The sequence below is a fragment of the Pelobates fuscus genome, chromosome 5 (genome assembly GCF_036172605.1).
Source record: "Pelobates fuscus isolate aPelFus1 chromosome 5, aPelFus1.pri, whole genome shotgun sequence".
NCBI classification, from domain to species: domain Eukaryota; kingdom Metazoa; phylum Chordata; class Amphibia; order Anura; family Pelobatidae; genus Pelobates; species Pelobates fuscus.
Window position 1 is genome coordinate 282,442,258 of NC_086321.1, and position 22,919 is coordinate 282,465,176.

The 22,919-nt window shown below is 38.6% G+C and overlaps 1 protein-coding gene across 1 annotated transcript in view; it reads left to right on the top strand.

Moving 5' to 3' along the window:
• Positions 1–22,919, top strand: part of SUGP1 (SURP and G-patch domain containing 1) — a 28,912-nt gene that overhangs the window by 3,077 nt on the left and 2,916 nt on the right. The window contains exons 2-12 of the mRNA XM_063455370.1: positions 904–1,069; positions 5,985–6,079; positions 7,822–8,040; positions 9,446–9,569; positions 11,190–11,293; positions 12,540–12,651; positions 14,974–15,311; positions 18,418–18,524; positions 18,947–19,124; positions 20,718–20,824; positions 22,620–22,765. Of these exons, the coding sequence (XP_063311440.1) occupies positions 904–1,069; positions 5,985–6,079; positions 7,822–8,040; positions 9,446–9,569; positions 11,190–11,293; positions 12,540–12,651; positions 14,974–15,311; positions 18,418–18,524; positions 18,947–19,124; positions 20,718–20,824; positions 22,620–22,765 (1,696 nt within the window). The remainder of the gene's footprint in view (positions 1–903; positions 1,070–5,984; positions 6,080–7,821; positions 8,041–9,445; positions 9,570–11,189; positions 11,294–12,539; positions 12,652–14,973; positions 15,312–18,417; positions 18,525–18,946; positions 19,125–20,717; positions 20,825–22,619; positions 22,766–22,919) is intronic.

A 22,919-nucleotide genomic window follows, 5' to 3' on the forward strand; every position in this document is an offset into this window, starting at 1 on the left:
TGCTATAGAGGAGCGTTGGGGACCGTAGAGGCATGTGTGACGCTCGCTGCAATGTGTCTATGATTCTGCCATAGAGAATCATTGAATACAATGTTTCTCTATGACAGACCATGACTGCATATGTGCTCATGGTATGTTACAGTATGAGAGCAGGAAAGGAACATTCCCAGCTCTCACACCCATAGGTCATGGCTTGGAGACGCATTCTTATTGAAATAAAAGCTTTTGTGGTATTGTAAAGGGTGGTAGGACTGAAGGCACTAGAACAACTTCAATAATAGGAAGTTGTTTTAGTGCCTAAATTGTTCCTTTAATTCACCCTGCAATGTAAAACCACTTTGCATGAAGACGTCCAGTGTCTTCAAAACCCTCTTAGCATTCATTCAGTGCTTTGTTATGGGGACGGTCTAATGCGTGTGCAATAGGTTTCCCCATTGGGATGACATTGCTGGAGGAGAACGTCAATCCAGCGTCGAGCAACTTCGGCACTGGAAAGCGGTAAGGGAAAATATGGGTTAACTGGCTTGTAGGGCCATTGAGACAGAGGGCCAGTAAAGCATTATGAATGCAGTTTTGTATTCCTAATGCTATAGTGTTCCTTTAATGAGCTGTCCTATGCTAAATTCTTGGCAGAGCTGTGGACTGCGGCTCAGCTATCTCTCTTGAGAGAGAAAGCTGGAACCAAAGTACGGCGTGCAGCTTGCAGGCACTGCATCCATAACTTGAATAAAATTGATGTAGCCAGCCCAGAATTCTTCTTCTAAGTATCATCTTTGAATTACACTTTTTCAATATGCTAAATTGTTACAAATTTTCTGTGCTACCACATACTAATTAATCTTGAACTCATTCATTAAAAAAAAAAACTGCAAGCTTGGTTTAGTAATTTCCTTTTGTTTTCAGGTATAGGGGGGCGGCGATTTGCTTCTACGCCCTCTAAACCGGTTAAAACCAGTGCGTATATTCTTTACCAAGAGGAACTCATAGAGAAGAAAAAGAAAGAGATTGAAGCCAAAACAAAACATCAGGCCAAGCAAGCTCAGCAAGCCATCCAGTCTCAAAATGCTGAGTGAGTAAACATACTGTTTATGGATTAATATTAAACGAGTTATTGATTATACTAATGGCACTCCAGCTTTTGGGTTTCTGCTGGCCATACATATGGCTTAATGTTATGGAAGTAATTGTTCTGATGTGCCAGTGGTTAGTCGTCACTGATTTCTACTGTTCCATTGTCAGTGATTTTCGTCATGATGCTCTAGAGTCTAGACATTGGTACATTGCCCTAACACTGTCAAATTTGTCATCATAATCAGTTATTTTTGACTGTAGTCCCCTAGCAGTGTGCCAAGAGTCAAACCGTTCTGTAGCAGTTTGACACTTGGACATGCTTGTCCGACTCCTGTTCCCAGATATTACTAAAGGGGAAGTTTGTACTCCTGCTTTAATGATATTAATGTTGTACAAGACTGATATTTCTAATGCTGAAGGAAAACTTCCTCTTTTACTATCAGTTGGAGATGTGCTGGCCTGTGTGGACCCTGGTAAGTGTAAGTGAGACGGTGTCAGTGTATAGTGGTTATGTAGCTAGAATGCCCCTTTAAACTTTTAATGGAAATGTGTAACACAAGCAAAGATGTTTCATTATGTAACAACTCTGTTCCAGGAAAGACTACTAGACCTGTTTTTTTTTTTTTTAGGTTGATGTTTCATTTTAGTCAACTTACCAATTTTAGATTTTTATTAATTTTTTTAAAGGTGCAATGTCACCCCCTCCCTGCAAAATTAGTATTTCATTAACTCCCTGCCATCGGACCCCCAGAGACAATGTCACAGATGTCGGGGGAAGGGGTCTTTATGCAAATTATGCAAAGTTCTTAGAGGGTGACAGTACCACTTTAAAAATATAATACACACATCCACCTTCTCTGTTTCTGCTTCAATATAGGCAGTGTCTCTTGATTTTCTCTGCATTACTACAGGAATATGTGCTGTCATCATGCATAGCTATACTAGCCACTTTAGGACATATATGGCCCTGATAAATTCATTACAAAAAGACCAAAGATGTGAATAGAGTCACACACAGATTAATAGAACCCACATATTTTTGCAATCATAAATTAAGATAATTGCAGCTGGATATATTATGAATACATCATAAAAATAGTCATATGTAAAATATTACCACTGTATCGCTGAAAGAAGAGATTCACTCAGTTTAACACTTTCAATATAATAACAAAAAGCCACATATAAGTAAATAATAAATAGGCCCAAAGTAGCTCCCAGGTTTTTATTTCTTCTTTCTTTATCAAACTTGAAAATAAAAATGTAAACACATGTGCTAAGGGCAAGCATGTCAAACTCAAAGGCTAGCACATGCCAAACAAACAAGGTTTAAATTTATGTGGGATGCAAAAAAAAAAAAAACAACCTTACATTTTTTATAGAAACGTAGGTTTCTTTTAAGAAGTACAGTAGAAAAAAAACCACAGCATCCTCCTCTACTAAATCTCAGTCCCCTCCTCTATGCTAAATCCCAGCACCCCCTCTACTAAACCCCAGCCCCTGTTTAAAAAAAAAATAACAATATTCGCCAACACGTAGACTCCATTCACATTGCCGCTGCCAGTATGTGACTCCGGAGTCCAGCCTCTGGTGTACCCTCAATGGCGCCGTCCACACCCTGTGCCAAAGCGGATCCTCCCGCTACTCCTTAAAACCCTGTGAAGGTGGAGCACGTTGACGTCACGTCTGAATGTGGAGTTACATGCCTCCGTGCATCTCCAGGTCCTCCACTGTCCAGCCATGGCCATCGCAACACTGACCAACACAAACCCGCAGCCCACAATGAATATCTTTGTGGCATCACTAAACTGCGAGCATGAGGACCAGGAAGGGAGACCCCAGGGAGAGGCCCCACACCAGCTCCCAAAGGTAGGGAGCAATACATAAAATGATTTGTGAGTGTGTGCAAGAATGTGTAAATATGTGTGTGTGTGTGTGTTGGTCAGTGTTGCGATGGCCGTGGCTGGACAGTGGAAGATCTGGAGCTGCACGGAGGCAACGCATGTCACATTAAGACGTCAACGTGCTCCACCTTCTCACGGTTTCAAGGAGTATCGGGAGGATCCACTTTGGCACAGGATGCGGATGGTGCCATTGGAGGTATACCAGAGGCTGGACTCCAGAGTCGCATACTGGCAGTGGCAATGTGAGTGGAGTCTGCATGTAGGGATCGACTGATATGGATTTTTTTTAGAGACGATACCGATAATTTGTGAACATTCAAGCCGATAACTTACCGATATTCTGTACATTTACCATTTTGAAAAAATAAACTATTTCTAAAGGTAAATGCACAAAATATACATGCCTTGTGTAGTGGATGCAGTGTGTTTAGACAGGGGACCTGTGTGTGTTTGTGTAGTGTGTGTAGAGTGTGTATATAATGAATGCAGAGTGTGTTTGTGTAGTGTGTATATAATGAATGCAGAGTGTGTTTGTGTAGTGTGTGTGTGTATAGTGAATGTAGTGTGTAAAGTCAATGCAGTGTGTGTGTATATACTAAATGCAGTATGTGTTTATAGTGAATGCAGTGTGTTTGTGAAGTGTGTCTATATAATGCAGTCCTGGTATGTATTATCGTCAAAATCGGTATCTCTGTAGGCCGATACCGATATTGCCGACAATACAGAATATCGGCCGATACAGAATATCGATCCCTATCTGCATGTTGGCAATTTTTTATTTATTTTTAAACTATCCCCATTCCTCCCTGTTCCTTCTTGGCTGTGCTACTGAGCAGATCTTTTAGCAGACATGGGCTAATTTTCATCATATTGAACTAAGTGAGTGGGATCTGGTGATTTTATAAGATTTAGTTTTTATTGTTAGTTAGATTGTTGTTGCTGTTGTTGAGTTAGTTAGATTGTGTGTCATTATTTGTATGTTGTTTTGTCTCTGAATAAATATTTGTTAAAGTAGACGGACCAGATTTCATATGTGCATGCATACATAATAATTTATAGAGTTTGGTAATTTACCACAGGAGCGACTGGTATTTAGCATAGGGGGGGGGGGGGGGGGGGGGGGGAGGGGTTGAAGCCTGTGATTTAGCATAGGGGAGGGGGGGGAATGGGATTTAGCATAGAGGGGGTGGGGGGGACTGGGATTTAGCATAGAAGGGGGGACGACTGGGATTTAGCATAGAGGGGGCGGGGACTGGGATTGATTTAGCATGGGGGGGGGACTGGGATTGATTTAGCATAGAGGGGGGACTGGGATTTAGCATGGGGGAACGGGACTGGGATTTAGTATAGGGGGGACTGGGGTTTAGATGAGGGGATGCTGTTTTTTATTATTTATAATAATTTTTATTATACTGTACAATTTAAGGTTTTTTTTTTGCGGCCCACATAAACTTAAACCTTGTTTATTTGACCCGTGCTAGCCTTTGAGTTTGACATGCTTGGTGTAGGGAGCCTATGGGAGTCACAGTTAGGTGTGGCTGCAAAAACATTACACTAAAATTGTTTTGGCGATTTAATGTGTTCCTTTAACCCCTAAGGACCAAACTTCTGGAATAAAAGGGAATCATGACATGTCACACATGTCATGTGTCCTTAAGGGGTTAAAGTGTACAGGGTAAGAACTATTTACAGAGGGTTTTTTTTTTTCAGCAACCACCTACTTTATTGCTGCAGCCTCTGTGACCTTACATACTACTTAAATGAGCTACTTAAATAAAAAAATGAAATCTTAAATTGTATTAAAGGACCACAATAGTGCCAGGAAAACATACTCATTTTCCTGGCACTACAGGGTCTCTAGGTCCCCCCACACTCAGGGTCCCCCTCCCGCTGGGCTCCAGGGGGTGGAAGGGGTTAGTCCCTTACCTTTTCCCCCCGCTGGGCTCCCTCAACACGGGGAACTCTCCTTCTCCTTTTCGGCATCATCGGCTGAATGCGCATGCGCGGCATGACCGCGCGCGCATTCAGCCGGTCCATAGGTAAACATTCTCAATGCTCAAAAGCATTCTCAATGCTTTCCTATGGACGCTGGCGTCTTCTCACTGTAAAAATCACAGTGAGAAGCGCCTCTAGCGGCTGTCAATGAGACAGCCACTAGAGGCTGGATTAACCCATAGGTAAACATAGCAGTTTCTCTGAAACTATGTTTACAGCAAAAAGGGTTAAACCTAGCTGGACCTGGCACCCAGACCACTTCATTAATCTGAAGTGGTCTGGGTGCCTATAGTGGTTCTTTAAAATGATTTGTCATAATGAAAAAAACATATTTTAGCAGTATTGTAATACAATATAAATGATCTTCCTACCTGTTGTTCTGACAGAATAAAATAATTGGACTGGATTTGATGACCCCCACCATAATATATTGAAAGTGTTAAACCCAGTGAGCTCACTAAACACTGTATAAGGGTTACTTTTAAGATTTTTCACAATCTTTTGTCAGATTGAAGTGTACTGATATACCCATAAAGGAAAGTTCTGGTCTGATAACAACTTAATCTCTTTTATTTTCCACAGGAAACACATAGCTAACACTTCTACCCTGCTCTCCATGCTGATGGCAGATGCTAAGTTTGCACAGACTTTACGTTAGCTATCCAGGAACTCTTGTTCCAGGTTTGATATTAACATCCCAATGTCGCTGCCAGAAGTGGAGTCTCACCTCGGGCAGCAGAGGGGTTAAGCTCTCTATCCGCAGCATTTCATATTGAAATGCTGCATATACTGACTCCAGGCACCATGGCCACTTCAAATCACTGAAGTGGTCATGGTGCTTAGAGTAATCCTTTAACTTCTTTAAAAAAAACCTGACATTTAAGTAAGAAACTATGTTTTCTATAAGCTTGCAATTTATTTTACAAATTGAGAATGTTCTTTCTATAATTTAACATTATATTGATCTTGCTATGTATTTAGATTAGAATCAGTTGTTTTCAATTCAATCTATAGCTTACCTTCTTCATCCTCCACATCAAACAAGTTTGCAAACGATGGCAGCTTCCTGCAGCAGTTTCTCAAGTTACAGAAAGAAAAGTCGAGCACAGGTGAGTGAGGAAAAATGATTTTGTATTTCATGATGGCCCTGTGTAATCTCTATGTGCAGAAGAGTGAATACCGTCCATAGAGGAAAAACGAGTTACATAGTTACATAGGCTGAAAAGAGACATGTGTCCATCAAGTTGTTTTTTTTCTTTCATGTGAAGATTTATTATGAAATGTTGGATTATGTCATCAGATGCATTACCCGTCTATTAATTACATGTTATCTAGAATTGTCACACAAATCTATCCTGACAACACCACTTGATAAGCAGTCACTAGATCATTCAGTACAAGATGCAGCATAAGAAGAAATGTTACTTCGAGCTTACATATTTTTAGTTGTGAGTCTCTTTTCTGCCTTAAATCATACGACAAGACAAACATTGTTAATAATTTTAGAGCCACAAACCTTCACATTCGTTTGCTCTGGAGCTGTGCTGCAGCTCCCTCTTGATTATGGTGAAATTCAGTAGCCCAATGGAAGTAGATAACTGCTTTTAAAGGATTACTCCAAGCACCATTACCACTTCAGTGTTTTGAACGCTGTTTTTCTGTGTTGGCAGTGTTTCAGTATGAAGTGCTATATGTACTGAGAAATTGACAATAGGTTCTGGAGGTGTCACTCCACCTTTGGCAGCTCTCATTTTTTCTGCATGTTTTCTTTGTAAATAAATGGAAACAAACCTGCTTGCCTTTGCAATCCCCTTCCCTTTATCCCTCACACAGACTGAAAGTTAACCACTCTGTGAGTGCACGTTATTGTGGCTTCCCATACCTCTTAATGAGCTATAGAGCTAACAGTATTTTAATTGGGGTTATATTTAAACACAGCTTGCAAAAGCTGCAGATCTTCTGCCTCTAGCCATTTGGGGATTGTGGCAGGGATGATGCTGCAGCCAGAGAGGAGGAAAGAGAGGCACTGGAGGACAGGTAAAATATAGCCCTGTGGACTTTGCAAGCCACTCCCCTTTTCCCTAGCCCAGACTTTCTTTGGTTGTCCAATCACAGACTTCCCAGTGCAGCTCAGTGAGACGTCCTTGCAAGGCAATTGCTGCCTCTTCAGATTAGCTCCACTGAGCTAAACAAACCAGGACCAGGGGGTGTAACAAGATTAATTCATAAATGTGCCAATTTCTATTGATATCTGTACTTTTTGTACATTTGAAAAAAAGAGGACACACTCTTTACACATTCAGCAAGCACTTCAGCAAGCTTAAGGTGTTTGGAGTTTTTGATGTTTGAAGAGTTGCTTTAAAGGGACAACATAGCATTAGGAATACAAATATCTATTTCTAATGCTACAGTGGTTCTGTCCCCATAACGTGCACAGTAAATAATTAAAAAATATTATTTTACTTATCTTTTTTCAGCTTCGAGTCTCCTCTGCTGCCCGCTCCTCGTCGTGTGAGATAACTCTGGAGGCGTGCCTCCAGGATGATAATCCAATCTAGTGCTACTCAAAGTGGAGCATTGGGGACTATAGGCACATGCATGGCGATTGCTGCAATCCGCCAGTGATAATCTTGTCATAGAGAATCATTGAATTGTATACTTAAATAAATGATTTGACAAAATGATAACTAAAGGGCTGTGTACAGTGTTAGATGAGATTTCCCTATTTATATTTTGTTTCCAAAAATATATTTTTAAAATGTAATTTATGATGCCCAATATTAGTTTTCTTTAAATTATTTTGTTTTGTTATATGTGCCATAATAACAGCAGTTTTGTTTTTTACTCACAGATACCTCATCAAGTTCAGCTGGGAACACTGGGCCTTCTCAGAAGAAACCTGTTGTTTTAGGAAAGAGACCTGGACTCTCTGGGGAAAGTATGTTAAACCAAATGAAGACCTATTCGCACACTAAGCAAACCCCGAAAATTAACCGTCTCAGTGTCTTTAAGTCTCCTGAGGATGATGATGATGATGAGGAAGATTATGAGCAGTGGCTTGAAATAAAAAGTAAGTAGTGGAAGGTGAGAGAGGATTATTAGGCTAGACATACAAAACATCAACATTTTAATACCAACGATGTGCCAGGGGGATAACACACTGTAACTAGTGGAAAGCTGTAAAGATTTTGTGTGAGTGATCAGTGTGAATGAAACATACATGGGGTATTGTACAAATATTATGTCACATTAGCACAAAGTCTTATACGTAGTCGCTCCTCAGGAATTCTAAATGAACATCCCGAGGGCACAAAACATTTTGCATCTAGGGTAGCTTAAAGCAGGTAATTTGACCATGGGTCATTCCAAGTTATTGCAAACCACAGTATTCTGACTTCCTGCAATGCAGTGCAGACTAGCTCTGCAATGGTGCATGCATGGCCTTGAATACTGTCTGTCGATATGTGTGTTTGCCTCTTGGGGCTACATATTATGCAGAACTTGCAAAGTCAGCAACTAAAGGGTTCCAGCTACTGTTGTATACTGCACGTAGCATCCCAGTCCTATTAGTTCTCAAGGTATTAGACATCGTCTATGATCCTTCCTATGGGTGTTGAACTTTGTAACAGTATCATGTGTTCATCCGATAAAACAAATTAGACTTTTTTTTTTTTTTAAATAATGTTTTGATAATTCCACGTTTAGAATACCCATAGAATCATTACTGTTGTTAATCTATCAGAAGTGCAATCTGCACTTTTTTGTTAAACATTTGACATCAGAGACAATCTGAACGTAGGGCTTCTGTAATATTTTTGTGAGATGTTTCAGAAAGATTGATGTACCTAAGCAAGCTCTGTATTCTAAGCTGCTTCTCACTGTGAACATTAGAGGGTATGTTATCTTGTGATAACATTATATAGTATGTAAAACACGAGTGATGGCCTTTTAGGAAATTGTATAGTTGTTGTTTTTCCAGCGTGGAATCTTAAGTAGAAGATTGTTTGAATAAATCCATTTATGTTGTGTTAATATTCATATATCTTAGCCTGGATCTACCATATCAACAAACTGTAGCTAGATGTGAGACATTTTTTATTAATGTCTGTTCAGTTCGCTTGTCCTTGATCTTGCAGTTAGCACATGCCTTAATTTGTTTACCTTCCTTTTCACTACCCTTGCTGTTTGACCTCTTATTCTAAAACCGCCCCATACAAACCTGGAGTTATTTTGCAAAATTTTCTCTGGGTGTATGTTTGTATATGAATGATTGGAGTGCTTTAGGGAACAAGGTTCAGTGTAGAAAAATTGAACAACGCACCATGGCCCCACAATTTGACAATCTAAGCAATATGTTACTGTTTCACTCCCGCTTCCTTCCCTTGCTGTCCTCTGCGGCCCTCTTCCTAGCAGTTAAATGCCTGTTGACTGTTTGCTGTGTGAATTGAATCCCAGTACTGACAGCCTGCTTAAAGTTTCACCCCCAGAGGACAGTGGAACCCGCAAGGTGGTGGAGAAGTTGGCTCGATATGTAGCTGAAGGGGGCAAAGAGCTTGAAAAAATGGCAATTGAAGATTATAAGGATAATCCTGCTTTCACGTGAGTTTTACCTTTAAAGTGCATCTTTGCCTGTGCATAGAAGTGTGTAGTGACTTGTCTCCAAACATATAGTCAGGGCTACAGTAACACCTGCATTGATATTACCATCTACAATGTGTGAAGAAATTAATTAGATTCTGTTTCTTAATTATAATTAAAGGGACACTCTAAGCACCAAAATCACATTATCTTTAATGAAGTGACTTTGGTGCATAGACATTTACATTTAAAAGATTGCTGTTTCAGAGAATAGTCAATGTTCACATTTGTTCAAAAATCACATCACTAGCGGCTGTCATGCCTCTAGATCCTCTTCCTCATGAAGACTTTTGATAAGGCAAGGTCTTCAGAACGCTCTTAATGCTCGTATTGGATTCAATGTTTCTCTTTGAGTTGCATTTGGTTGGCAGAGTGTGGTGACTGCTGTGCATATGCACCCTTTGTCTCTAATGTTTACCTAAGAACACCTTTTAGTTTGAACAGAAGTCATTACTAATGACTTCACTGGAGGTGCAGTGACTTTTCAAAGGAACTCAATTGGCATGTTTTACCAACACTCAAATGTTTAAAATATATATATTTTTAATGTTAAAATGTCAAGCAGGAGTGGGATTAGTACATAATTGTGCATGGGCCCTGCGCCATCACTAAGTGCCAATTATTTATCCTTCCATTAATTATTTCATTTTGTTTTCTGTATACACATCTAATTGACTGAAAATGAAATTGTAATAGCTGTACCTTTACTAATGCATATGGAAAGCAGTGCTGTGAATGGTTTAAGCTGGGGCAGTCAAAAACATTTTATTCTGAAGGCCAGTGCATAGTCATTTCAACAAGCAACCAGGCAGTTTTGCCCATTCTAGATAAGAAACCATCAAATTATCTAATACATCTAATTATTATCCGTTTTGTCACCAACCCATGATTTTAATTTTTTTAATGATAATTGCAAGGCTATGGTTAAAGTGACACTCACTGTGGGCACTATAACCACTACTGCACACTATACAGTGGAAGTCTCTGGGTGATGTCTGCCTGTAATCTATCAGACAGAACGGTCTAACTTTGCTGTGTGAAGTGCCTGTGGTCCTTTCAGTTTGAATTCGTTTCATAAACCGGACATTTATACCTTCATCCTACCAACACCTGTCCGTTTTAAAAAGTATTCATTGGCTGAGAGATGTCCACACACTCAATCAATGAATACTGTTTAAACCTTGTACCAATTGGCATGATAATTGTACAGCTCTGCAGAATTTGTTGGAGCTTTATAAATAATAATAATAATAATGATGATAATGCATAAATATGTAACTTCCACCTTATCAGTCCAGCTCAGCTAGAAATGCCGCAGGCTCCTGAAACACAGATAAATGTCAAAATGTTTAACAGTTTGACAGATTACCTGACAACAGTGCCTGGGGCTCTTGGCGCCATAACTATTACATCTCAATTTGGTGGTTATGGTGCCTAGCGTGTCCCTTTAAGAAATTACAGATGGTATAATTATCACAAAGGGAATGTTTCTTCTAGAGCTGAAACATAGCTGTAATGTAAAAAACCTGTGTTCCTGATTTCTGTTTCACAACTTTCTAAATGTATTTTTTTCCTTTTTAGATTTCTACATGATCATAACAGCCGGGAGTTCCTCTATTACAGGAAGAAATTGGCAGAGTATAGGAAAGAATGTGAGGATCCAGAAAAAATGGCTGCTAACAAGGGTAAGTGACCCTGCATGGACTGTTAACTGGGCACACAATGCTGATAGATAAAAGCATTAGACAAAGTTGGACAGTGGTGACAGGCATGCCTGTGATACAGATCACTTTTGTGGTCACTCAGTGGGAGCAGGTTTGTCTGGGAAAGGGAGCAGGTCGGCCTGATGTGCGCTGTTGAGAAAGCTCTTAGTGTAGTTTGCGCAGCGCTAGTATGTCTTCTGATGGTCTGCACTTTTGGGGACTTGTTTTCAGATAATGTCAGAAACTGGAACAGCAGGATAGAAAAACAATATTGTGATTTAGTATTTTTAAATATAAACCTAATACTGTATAATTGTGTCGTTAAATGCAGGGTGAGTCAAAAGGTAAGAACTACCCAAATACCTGTAAGATGTGATTTTGTTCAACTTAGGCATAGATATATCACAGCTCCCTTTGATTTATTTTATAATATCTGATTAATAACATTACCATTAAGTGTCATAAAGTTGTCTAGGCTATTCTTAAAGGGTGATCCAACCACTGTGACCAATTCAGTGATTTAATGTGGTCATGCTAGTAGGAATATAGATGTGCAATGTTTTTGCTTAAAATCTTGCACATCTAGAGTTATTGCCACTTGTGGGCCAGGGGCAAGTTGCACCCTCTGCACATGTTACTTAAGCAGCCCTAAAGTCCATTCCAGACTACAAAATGTCACTTCTGTGCATATTCTATGTCTGTCATCAGAGCGCAAGCTGGCGACAGCCATAATAATCTTCTTCCTGGCAGGCTCCTTCTCCGTCCCTCCCACTTTCCTCAGTAAAATATGTGTGTGTGTGTGTGTGTGTGTGTGTGTGTGTGTGTGTATGTGATATATATATATAGATTTTTTTTATTTCCCTCCCTTCTTCCTCCACGCACTGGTTCAGATTGCGCGCTTGCACTCTGAGACAGCAAAACGGTCCAATCACAGACTTCTATGTGAAGCCTGTGATTGGACCACGTGAGTGCTGCAATGATGGCAGACTGGATGTGAAGATCGGTGCCAGGAGCTTTGTCCGGCGCTGGAGGTCAGGACTATTAGTTACGCCTAATAGGGCATTGTAAACAAAATATTGTTTTTAAAAGAGTTGGAGTAACCCTTTAACCCACTTGATAAATGACTTACTTGTCATGGTACTTTCATATCTCAATGACTTGATAATCTGCCTTTTCAATGATGGAGGTCAGGCACTGCATGACAGTCTTTCATAACCTTTGTCTTTAGTTGATGAAGATACTAAGATGTTTGCTGAGAAGCTGGCCAGATATGTGGCAGATGGAGGCCCAGAAGTAGAAGCTATAGCAGTGCAAAACAATAGAGAAAATCCTGCCTTCAGGTACCTGTCTGTTAATTATCTGTTAACTTGCTGCAAGTTTTTATTCACATTAATGTTTATGCTGTCAAGTTCACATTGTTCACACTGCTTTGAATTTCCATGGAATGTTATTGTGTGGAACCTGTCTGGGGCGCTTTATATTGACCTTCCAAAATCTAGTGATTTAGTTGCACAGTGCGCACTGTATTTGGTTTTCAGTTGTCAATAAGGCAGAGTGCTTGTAAAAAAAAACCCAATAAGACCTAAACCTTAAAGGACCACTCTAGGCACCCAGACCACTTCAGCTTAATGAAGTGGTCTGGGTGCCAGGTCCCTCTAGGATTAACCCTTTTTTTTTATAAACATAGCAGTTTCAGAGAAACTGCTATGTTTATAAATGGGTTAATCCAGCCTCCAAATCCTCTAGTGGCTGTCTCACTGACAGCCGCTAGAGGCGCTTGCGTGATTCTCACTGTGAAAATCACAGTGAGAGCACGCAAGCGTCCATAGGAAAGCATTGTAAATGCTTTCCTATGCGACCGGCTGAATGCGCGCGCAGCTCTTGCCGCGCATGCGCATTCAGCCGAAAGGGAGGACCGGAGGCGGAGAGGAGGAGGAGAGCTCCCCGCCCGGCGCTGGAATAAAGGTAAGTTTTAACCCCTTTCCTCTCCCCAGAGCCCGGCAGGAGGGGGTCCCTGAGGATGGGGGCACCCTCAGGGCACTATAGTGCCAGGAAAACAAGTATGTTTTCCTGGCACTATAGTGGTCCTTTAAATAGGGAATAAGTAATTTTAATATATTTTGTGAAAATTTGCTTTAGTAGTACTATTTCATTAAAAGTTATAACGTCAAATACATGTAGTTTCCCCTTTCATACTAATATTTATGCATGGTTTTTCATTAATAAAGTTTTTTTGCACTCTGTTTCAAACGTCATTCAAAACACCATAACCATCTATACTTCTTGTTAACCACTTAAGGACCAAACTTCTGGAATAAAAGGGAATCATGACATGTCACACATGTTGTGTGTTCTTAAGGGGTTAAATATCACAGAACAATGATAGAGACCGAGAAGGGTTGCACCACATAAAATTAAACAGTACTGAAAATCTCGTTCCAACAGTGCAAATTGTCACATATAAAAAGTGTCTCTTATCAAGAAGTAGATGCAGCTGTGGTTTGTAAGTTCTTTATGCTTGGTGGATGTGGAAGATCTGAGTGTCTTTGGTCTCCGTATGTAGGTAGAAGACAAGACAACCTAATAGTGCAATATGTTAAGACTCAATAGACAATACGTAGGTAATAGTGATGTTGCACTCACATGTAAGAGAGTTATGACCAGCTCTAGTGTATATCGCATATAGTGGTATAATCCCCACTTATGGGGATGGTGGCGGTCGTTCACAGCAGGTGGTTGTCCTCAAAGAGGAGATAAAAATAGCCACAAATAGTGCTCTCAGTAAGACAATAAAAGCTGTGTAAAATAAATCAAAATTGTACTTACAAGTGTAGAGCAGGCTCACTGCTGTATTATGATAGCATTGGTGGTATGATCCCCACCTGGGATATTCTTGAGAGTAGGGATGATAAAATTGATCAAAAAAAAGGATAAAATAAATAAAATGCTAGGAAAAAAGTTGTTGAAATAAAAAGGTGATGGTACAATAAATTATTGTAAAACCAAAATCCTTTATTCAATCAAATAAAAAGTAATGTCAATAAGGCATTTCACTATATAGGCGTTCTCAAATGGAATAAAAACAGAACAATGACTAGTGCCTTTTTTGCATGTGTAGAGATTCAATCAGTTGCACGGGGGTTTGAAATGGTCTTTCTTCAATGTTTCATTGATGAATGTTATTGAATAAACCTTAATGCTGAAATTGGCTATTGGTTATTTAATAGATTGAAAAGAATGTTTGACATGTTTGTCAGTATGCTTGTGAATCATGATCAAGACACCCTTATCAGTTGAAGACTTTAATTTGTAATATGAAAATGTTCTTAATTAATTAACCGTTACATCACTACTTATATCCACATTCCTCTAGATCAGGGATGCCCCAAAGGTAGACCCCCAGGTGCCTTTAGAATGACAAAGCATTATTTTAAAACAATTATAGTACGAACTATAAAAATGACATTTATCTGTGCAGTCTTGCACTAAAAGCCCAGAGCAGCCTGGATACCAAAGGGTTAATGATAGACGTGTTACTGCTTTTCTATGTGTAACATGTATATTTTGCATATTTGTTTACTTAAGATTTATTCTAACACATTTCATTATTTTGCAATAAACTGCATGTGTTTTATATATTAAGAAACCTTTATTATTTTCAGATTTTTGTATGAACCAAACAGCAAAGGTCACAGACATTATAAAATTAAGCTGGAAGAGTATAAAAGAGCTTTGAAGAACTCTTCCAAACCTGAACCAGCACCAGAGCAGAAACGCAGGTTCATCCCAGAGCCTACTTTTGCTGAAACGCCTTCCCCCCCTTCCTCTGTTACTTGGTCCTCCAACACCACAGCTTCTTTTGTCTCATCGCCTCCTCCAGCCATAGAGCAACCAGCGTTGAAGAAGAGGAGGAAAAGTCGCTGGGGTCCAGAAGAAGAGAAAGTAGACATTTCTCCTACATCTGTGGCCATTGAGCCTCCTGATACCAGCCTTCTAACAGGTATGCAGTCCAAAGACAGATCCAGGTGGGAAAAACTGTATATTTTACACATTTTTAGAACTTTTTTTCTTTCATCTGCTGCTACATAAAAGCAATTATGGTCTAAAATATGTGATGTTTTCAGTAGCACAGAAAAAGTTAGAAGAGCTTAATAATGTCACATTTAGTATAAACAGTCTACCTTAAACCAAATACCCATCGCTGGGACAGGAACTGTTTCTTAATCAATGCAGTTTTTGTGCAGCCAAAACTGTTACCCTTCACCGCCTAACTAGTCCCTTATTAATTTTGTGGGAAGCATCAGTTAGGGGTGAACAGTGAAAGCAGGGTTAGAAGTGCTGCATCCTTGAGATCTATAGTTGACACTTTTAGGGTTAATGGTCCAGGATTAGGGGTACTGGGATACCAGGATTAATTGATAGGGTTCCTTAGAGTTTGTGATATCCAGGTAAATGTTAGGTGATCCATCTTTATGGATTGTAGGATCAATGATTAAATCGAAGCATGAGTGATGCCATTAGAGGTTACCTATATTTAATAATTAGCCATGTGTTCAAAACCAATACTACTATATTATTATTATTATTATTATTTTTCAAAACATGCCTCTTTTTTTTTTTTTTTTTTTTTACAGAAATAGTTTTTATTTTGTGGTATATGAACTGTATTTTGTTTGTTTTGTTTTTTTGTGATGCTTTGACTACTGCCTTGCTAACATTTTGAACATAAAATCAAGTTAAAGGGACTCTCCAGTGCCAGGCAAACAAACCCGTTTTCCTGGCACTGCAGGATCCTGCCTTGTCCCCCTCCTTCAGTGACTTACCTGAATCCAGCGCTGGGTCAGGCTCCGCCGGGCGTGCGCATTAGACCTCTCCATAGGAAAACATTATTCAATGCTTTCCTATAGGGATTCCGGCGACGCTGGAGGTCCTCATGCAAAGCGTGAAGACGTCCAGCGTTGTTTAAAATACTTTCCGTGTTCCAAGAAGCCGGAAGTGCCTCTAGTGGCTGTCTATCAGCCACTAGAGGAGTGCTTAACCCTGCAAGGTAATTATTGCCATTTATAAAACTGCAATAATTACACTTTCAGGATTAAGGGTGATGGGAGTTGGCACCCAGACCACTCCAATGGGCAGAAGTGGTCTGGGTGCCTGGAGTGTCCCTTTAAAAAAAAAAAAAAAATCTTCAGTTCAACAGAAATAAGGACTGGGAAGAATACTGAAATCCGGGACAGATTTATTGAAGCGTATTAAGATTTCTCTAGTGAGTGTGAATAGTATAATCCTTGTGCATCACAAATAAGGGGCATACGTTTGACATAATTATGCCTTAATCAAGTATATTATTTTAACTTTCAAAAGGGTGCAAATATGCATTATAAAGAATAAATGAATGGTAAACATATTTTTTTAAGATTTAGTTTGTGGACATAAAAATTGAGAATCTTCTATTACCATAAACTTTGTTCCAGTTTTATGCCTGAGCCTTATTTATCTTGGATGGCTGTGGGAGTAGAGCGTACTCTGGATTGGCGGCACTTGGATAATCCTTGAGAGCCTTCCTGTCTTTCTGTAAAGAATATATCTTCAAACACTGAATATTTGTTGTTAAATGATTGATCTATTTTGTCTGATTATTATTATTTTTTTTCTACTTAGTCATCAAGTCTTTACACTCACCAGTTACAGAATAACATGGTTTTAAAAGTTTAGATGGATTTATTTGAAACTAGTAATTTATGCTCTAAATGTTCATTGTTCCTATATTTATTTTCTTTCTTAGCTAATGCGCAAAGCATATGTTTTTCTCCTTGCAATGCTTTAAACAGACATTTTTGGTATGTAGAAATATAACAAGACATATGAACCTATTGTAATGCCATATTTTTGGATACAAAAACATGTTCAGTGTAAGGTGTACATAAGCTTATTTGAAGAAGAGTGTTGATACAGGGCACAACATTTCAAGTCCTGTACTGCTAGTCAGGCCTACACGTTATTCACTATAAATCACCTCCTGCAGTAACCTCTGGTAATAGACAGGTCTATGGCAACCACCCAGATACCCTGCTGTTCACCAATTCTGAAAGCACACGGCTTCCCAATCCTAAATCGTGGTGGCAGCAGATATAGGTGTATAAGCTTCTGTTTTCAAATAGCACTGAGAAACTACAGTGGTGACTTCATAGCACACTCAACAGGGCTGACTTTACACTTACCAGTGAGTGTTTATTGTGATACTTGATTATAGTCCATAAGCAGAGGGTACCATAACAACCATATAGTGTCACAAGTCCTTAAACCTATCTCTGGTGGTATCAGTAGTTGTTATATTGGGCTGCTTAAGAGGGCTCTCTGGTCTGCATGTGAGTTCTGCGGGGTTATTCACTAAGCTCTAAATTTTCATCAATTAAGAATGGAAAAGCGAAGGCAAAAATAGCCAAGTTGTTCCATAGCTAAATTTGATTTGAGATTTTTTTTTCAGATCGGCTATTTTTAGGATTCCAATTTAATTCTCAAAAATTCTGTGTTTGGTGAATAACCTTGCTGGGTTCATAGGTAGCATTTTTAAAGTCTTGTGAGTGTCTCTGTTTCTGTAGGATAGGACCCACTTTGAAAGCTTATATGAGTTTATGGTGGTTACCAACTTTCTCCACCAACAAATTTCTCTAAATTGGATAGCATGGATTGCAGTGACATAGACCTGTACCTTTGGGATTGTTTTTATATTGCACTGGCTTGGGACATGTACTGATAGAAAGGCAGGCTTGTAGTTTCAGTTATATGCTCTGGGTGCAGTCACTGTAGCCGCAAAATAAATCTTTCAGTTTGAAGCTCTACTGCTAAGTCAACCTGAGCATGTGGGTCTCTAGGGAACTGAAATGGGTCAGTATCAGTAGCTTGATTACATTGTGAAGAACAAATAAGAATATTGTTCTTATGGGTCTACTGTTACAGGTATCATGCAAATATTGGACCTAATATCCAGTACCTTGTGAGTTATCCTATATTTTTTTAGCACAGATTCATATATGTGGGGTTTTAACCCTTTTGTTACGGTGTGTTCAACTGACAGTTTCTGACATCTCATCTCTCTTAATGTGTAGCTCAGGATCTGAAAGGCCTGGGATATGAAAAAGGGAAACCAGTTGGACTGGTGGGTGTCACTGAGCTTTCCGACGCCCAGAAAAAGCAGCTGAAGGAGCAGCAGGAGGTAGGATGAGAGATATATGGTAACGTGTGAGACTAGTAATGTCATTGAGGTTTTCAGATGGTTACAGAAATATCAAGAAATAAAAAATGTCTTGCCAATAATTAACAAGATACACTAATTTGAAATAAAATGTCTCCGTGATTAATTGAATGGCTTGATAATGCTGGCATGGACTGTTATAGTCTCATTAGTCTGCAAGTATTGTGTACATACACAGATACTTATCAATTTGACACAACACATTGGTAACATTTTCTATTTTATACAAAATGTACACAATTTTAGAATATACATTCCACTTACATACACATACTGTGTTTCTCCATTTCATCACACAAAAATCCTGTGAATCTTTATCATTTCCTACTGTAAGCAGGCGTATATATTTTGTAGTTAACTAGCTGTCTTCTCTCTCTGATCAGATGCAGCAAATGTATGATATGATTATGAAACACAAGCGAGCCATGCAAGATATGCAGCTCATGTGGGAGAGAGCTCTGAAACAACACCAGCATGAGTATGACAGTGATGAAGAGGTGGACAATGATCTTGGGACGTGGGAACACCAGCTTAGAAAGATGGAAATGGATAAGACTAGAGGTAACTGAACTGTTACATTTGTCTGAAATGCAGTTTTCGAGCCTTTGATAGAGTGGACATGTTTTTTATAGTTTACTAACAAGTTTTATTTTTATACACACCTTACTTGCAAAAAACTAATTTGTAGTAAAATATCACAAAACAAAAATAAATCACATTTCAGGGTGTAATTCAAAACAGTCATTTGAACCTTCTAAAGAATAGGGGGGGAACTATTTGGTTTGTGGTTAAGGGAGCACTCTAAGCACCAAAACAAGTTTAATTAAGTCATTTTGGTGTATAGATCATGCCACTGCTGCCTTACCGGTCAGTTATCTGCCATTTAGGAGTTAAATTACTTTGTTTATGCAGCCCTAGTCACAACACTCAGATGAGACTCACTATTAAAAATTAGACTACATTTTTTTAGTTTACCTTCTTGCGAATTCTGTTTAATGTAGAATTTCTTATCTCCTACTCTGTTAATAGTCTAGTAGAGCTTGCAACAACTTCCTGCATGTTATTAAAGTTCAACTAACAGAGCTGGAGATAACTTCTAAAGTAAATAAACTCTGCATAAGATAATTTTTTTTTAATGTTGAAAATTTGAATCACAGCCAAGGGAAGGTGGCTATGGCTGTATTATACAGAAACAAAGTTGATTTAATCACTACATGGTGAATTGAGCAGTGAGACTGCAGAGGCGTGATCTATACAGCAAGACCACTTCAGTAAGCTAAAGTTTGTTTGGAGCTTAGTGTCTCTTTAAGTTAGATCACTTCATCTTAATTAAGTAATTTTGGGGCATAGATGCTGCCACTGCAGCCATGCAAATTGAATCCATGACATTTCTAAAAAACAGCACTGTTTGCATTTTGCAGTGCCCACAGCCTATTGGAGCTTAAGTCCGAAGGAGGTTCAATAGTTTAATCTATTTGATGCCCGGCGTCGGCATGCGAATGATGATGGATATTAGGTGTGCATCCAGTGTTTCTATGTCAGACCTATTGAATTGGCAGATTGCAGCAAATTCTGGGCATATATCCTTAGTACTTCTCTGTAAAAAGCAGGACAAATGCCATTATAATGATATCTCCAGGTTAGGATTGAGCTACAATGAGGAAACTTTCTGGAATAAAGTTTCATGGCTTTTTTAAAAAAAATTGCTAAAAAGGGACGGGGTAGTTACATAAAAAAGGTTAAGGTACACATTAAATTAACACAGAACGATTTATTTATTTAAAAATGAAAAAATGTATTCTTAATTTTTGCAATGCATAAAGATAATTACAGACAAGCCCACAATGCCCCAACAGCTATAGCATGCAGTTAAAAATACACATCAGGATAGATGTGTGGCATTTCAAAACAACAGCACTCATTTTATGGTGAAATAGATTGAGGCAAGACACATAGTATAAAACATTGGCTGAAACTAAGCGGGTAAACAGAAGGCAAGATAGACATAGTGATTAATATCAAGAAAGTAAGTGGATAAGCCATGATAAGTTCAGTGTTTTAATATCATGGTTGTCAATTTTTGAAAAAGTAAATGTTAAAGGCGTTATAATAAGTGAATGGACAGTTACAATGTGATCTCTTTTACGCTGGCAGAATGGGCAGAGCAGCTAACAGAAATGGGCCGTGGGAAGCATTTCATCGGAGATTTCCTACCACCGGATGAGCTTGACAAGTTCATGGAAACCTTCAAAGCTCTCAAGGTAGGGGATGTTACATTGTTATTGATGTAGAGAATGTTACACACCATACTCTAGGTCAAGTATGCATTATATCAAGCATGAAACTTTACGTTCTTCTAATCTTTTACATGGTCAGAATCTTACATCGCTATAGATAGTTTGAGTATTAATAGGGCACTATAGTCACCAGAATCATTACAGCTTAATGTAGTGGTTATGGTGTCAATAGCCTGTCCTTGCAGGCTGAGCACTGTAAACACTGCTGCCTAGTAACACCTCTAGTCACTCAGACTGCCACTAGATGTGCTTCATATGTCTGTGCTGAACATTCCCCATAGAAATGCTATCCTTTATTAGAAGATGCTGTTTGACCCAGTGAAGCGTTTTGCCCCACATGCACAATAGCCTCCCATTCTACGGGAAAGAATTGGATTGACTGTGATCATCAAGTTTGATGATCTCAGCCATGGATGTGGAGCAAGCTGTGGCGAGATTAGCATGGCGTATAAATAAAGGTAAGTTTCAACACCTTTCCCTTGCGATCTAAGTGGGGCCAAAAACCTAGAGTTAAACAATATAGTGACAGGAATACATGTTTGTGTTCCTGACATTATAGTGTTCCTTTAAGTTGACAGAATTTATTTAAAAAAAAAATAATAATAATAATTCAGCAAATGTAACAGGCTATATTAGTCAAAATTCTGCAAGTTTTTTTTTAAAACTTACTGTTTTAATAAATAAAACCATGAATAAAAGTCTGTTAATTAAAAGTTTTGAGGGCTTTGATACTTCTCCTGATTTACCCTATAGGATTAAGACATTGATTGAATATTTATGGATAAGCATTTCATATGATTTATTTAAAAAAAAAAAAAAAAAATACAAATTTGATGGATATATGTTTATATACGATATATTGTTTGATATTTTAATATTATGAAAAAAAAATAATTTCAAACAATGTATCCAACAATATTAAGTCATTTTTAAAAATTATCCAAAAATATTAAGTTAAAGCCTGAGTTGGGTATGTTATAGGTTTAGGACTTCCATCAATAAATCGGTTATGCTTGTTTGTTACTAAGCAGTGTGGTACGTATAACCCTTGACGCACACCTCCCACACATGCTTATACTCCTTTACTGTGTTAACCTCTACCACTTCAGCTGGAAGGCTTTTCCATGCATCCACTACTCTCTCGGTAAATTAATACTTCCTGATATATTTTTTTAAACCCTTGCCCATCTATGGCTGGAATTTGAGTTGTGCAAATCCTCAAATCTTTAGAGATGCAAACTCTTGTACATGTTCAACAGAGGTAATTAGGATAGTGACAGTTGCAGACTACAGTAGCGGTTAGTAAAGAGGTAGCCTGTTAGAAAAGATTTGCTAGGAAATCAAGTAGTAGTTGTAGTTTGCAATGAATGACTGTAGGAGAGCTTGTATGTTTCACATTGAAACAACCTAAATGTTATGTTGTTTTTTTTGTTTATGTGTGCGTATGCATTGTCCATGGTCTAAATGTAATGTAGTGTCAGGCTATTTTCAGATAATTTTCTGGGTAAAGCACCATTAGCATGCATTCAATGAGACACTCTGTTTTCTAATATTTCCTCTTTTTTTTTTTGTATATTTGCATTTAAATTAGTCAAATGTTTCTATTGTGCTGTATGATTTCACACTTTATATATTCTATTAGTCTCTACCTAGCCCCCCCAATGTATTTTTATCCTCTGCATATGTTGTATGGGCGCACGAACCAACACAAGTTATAAGTGATATTCCTATGACACTGTTTGTATTCTTTTACCAACAGGAAGGACGTGAGCCAGACTACTCAGAGTACAAGGAATTCAAGATAACTGTAGAGAATATTGGATACCAGATGCTCATGAAGATGGGATGGAAGGAGGGAGAAGGGTTGGGGTCTGAGGGTCAAGGAATCAAGAACCCTGTAAATAAGTAAGACTGTTTTTTTTTACCTTTTTTTTTTTTTTTTTTTTTGGTACTCATTTAATCCACAGATAATTACATATTAATACCACATAGAAACACTAGGGGGCACATAAGTCAAGCTGTGGTTTGTAAAAGTACAATTACTGAGAAGTTTCATCAA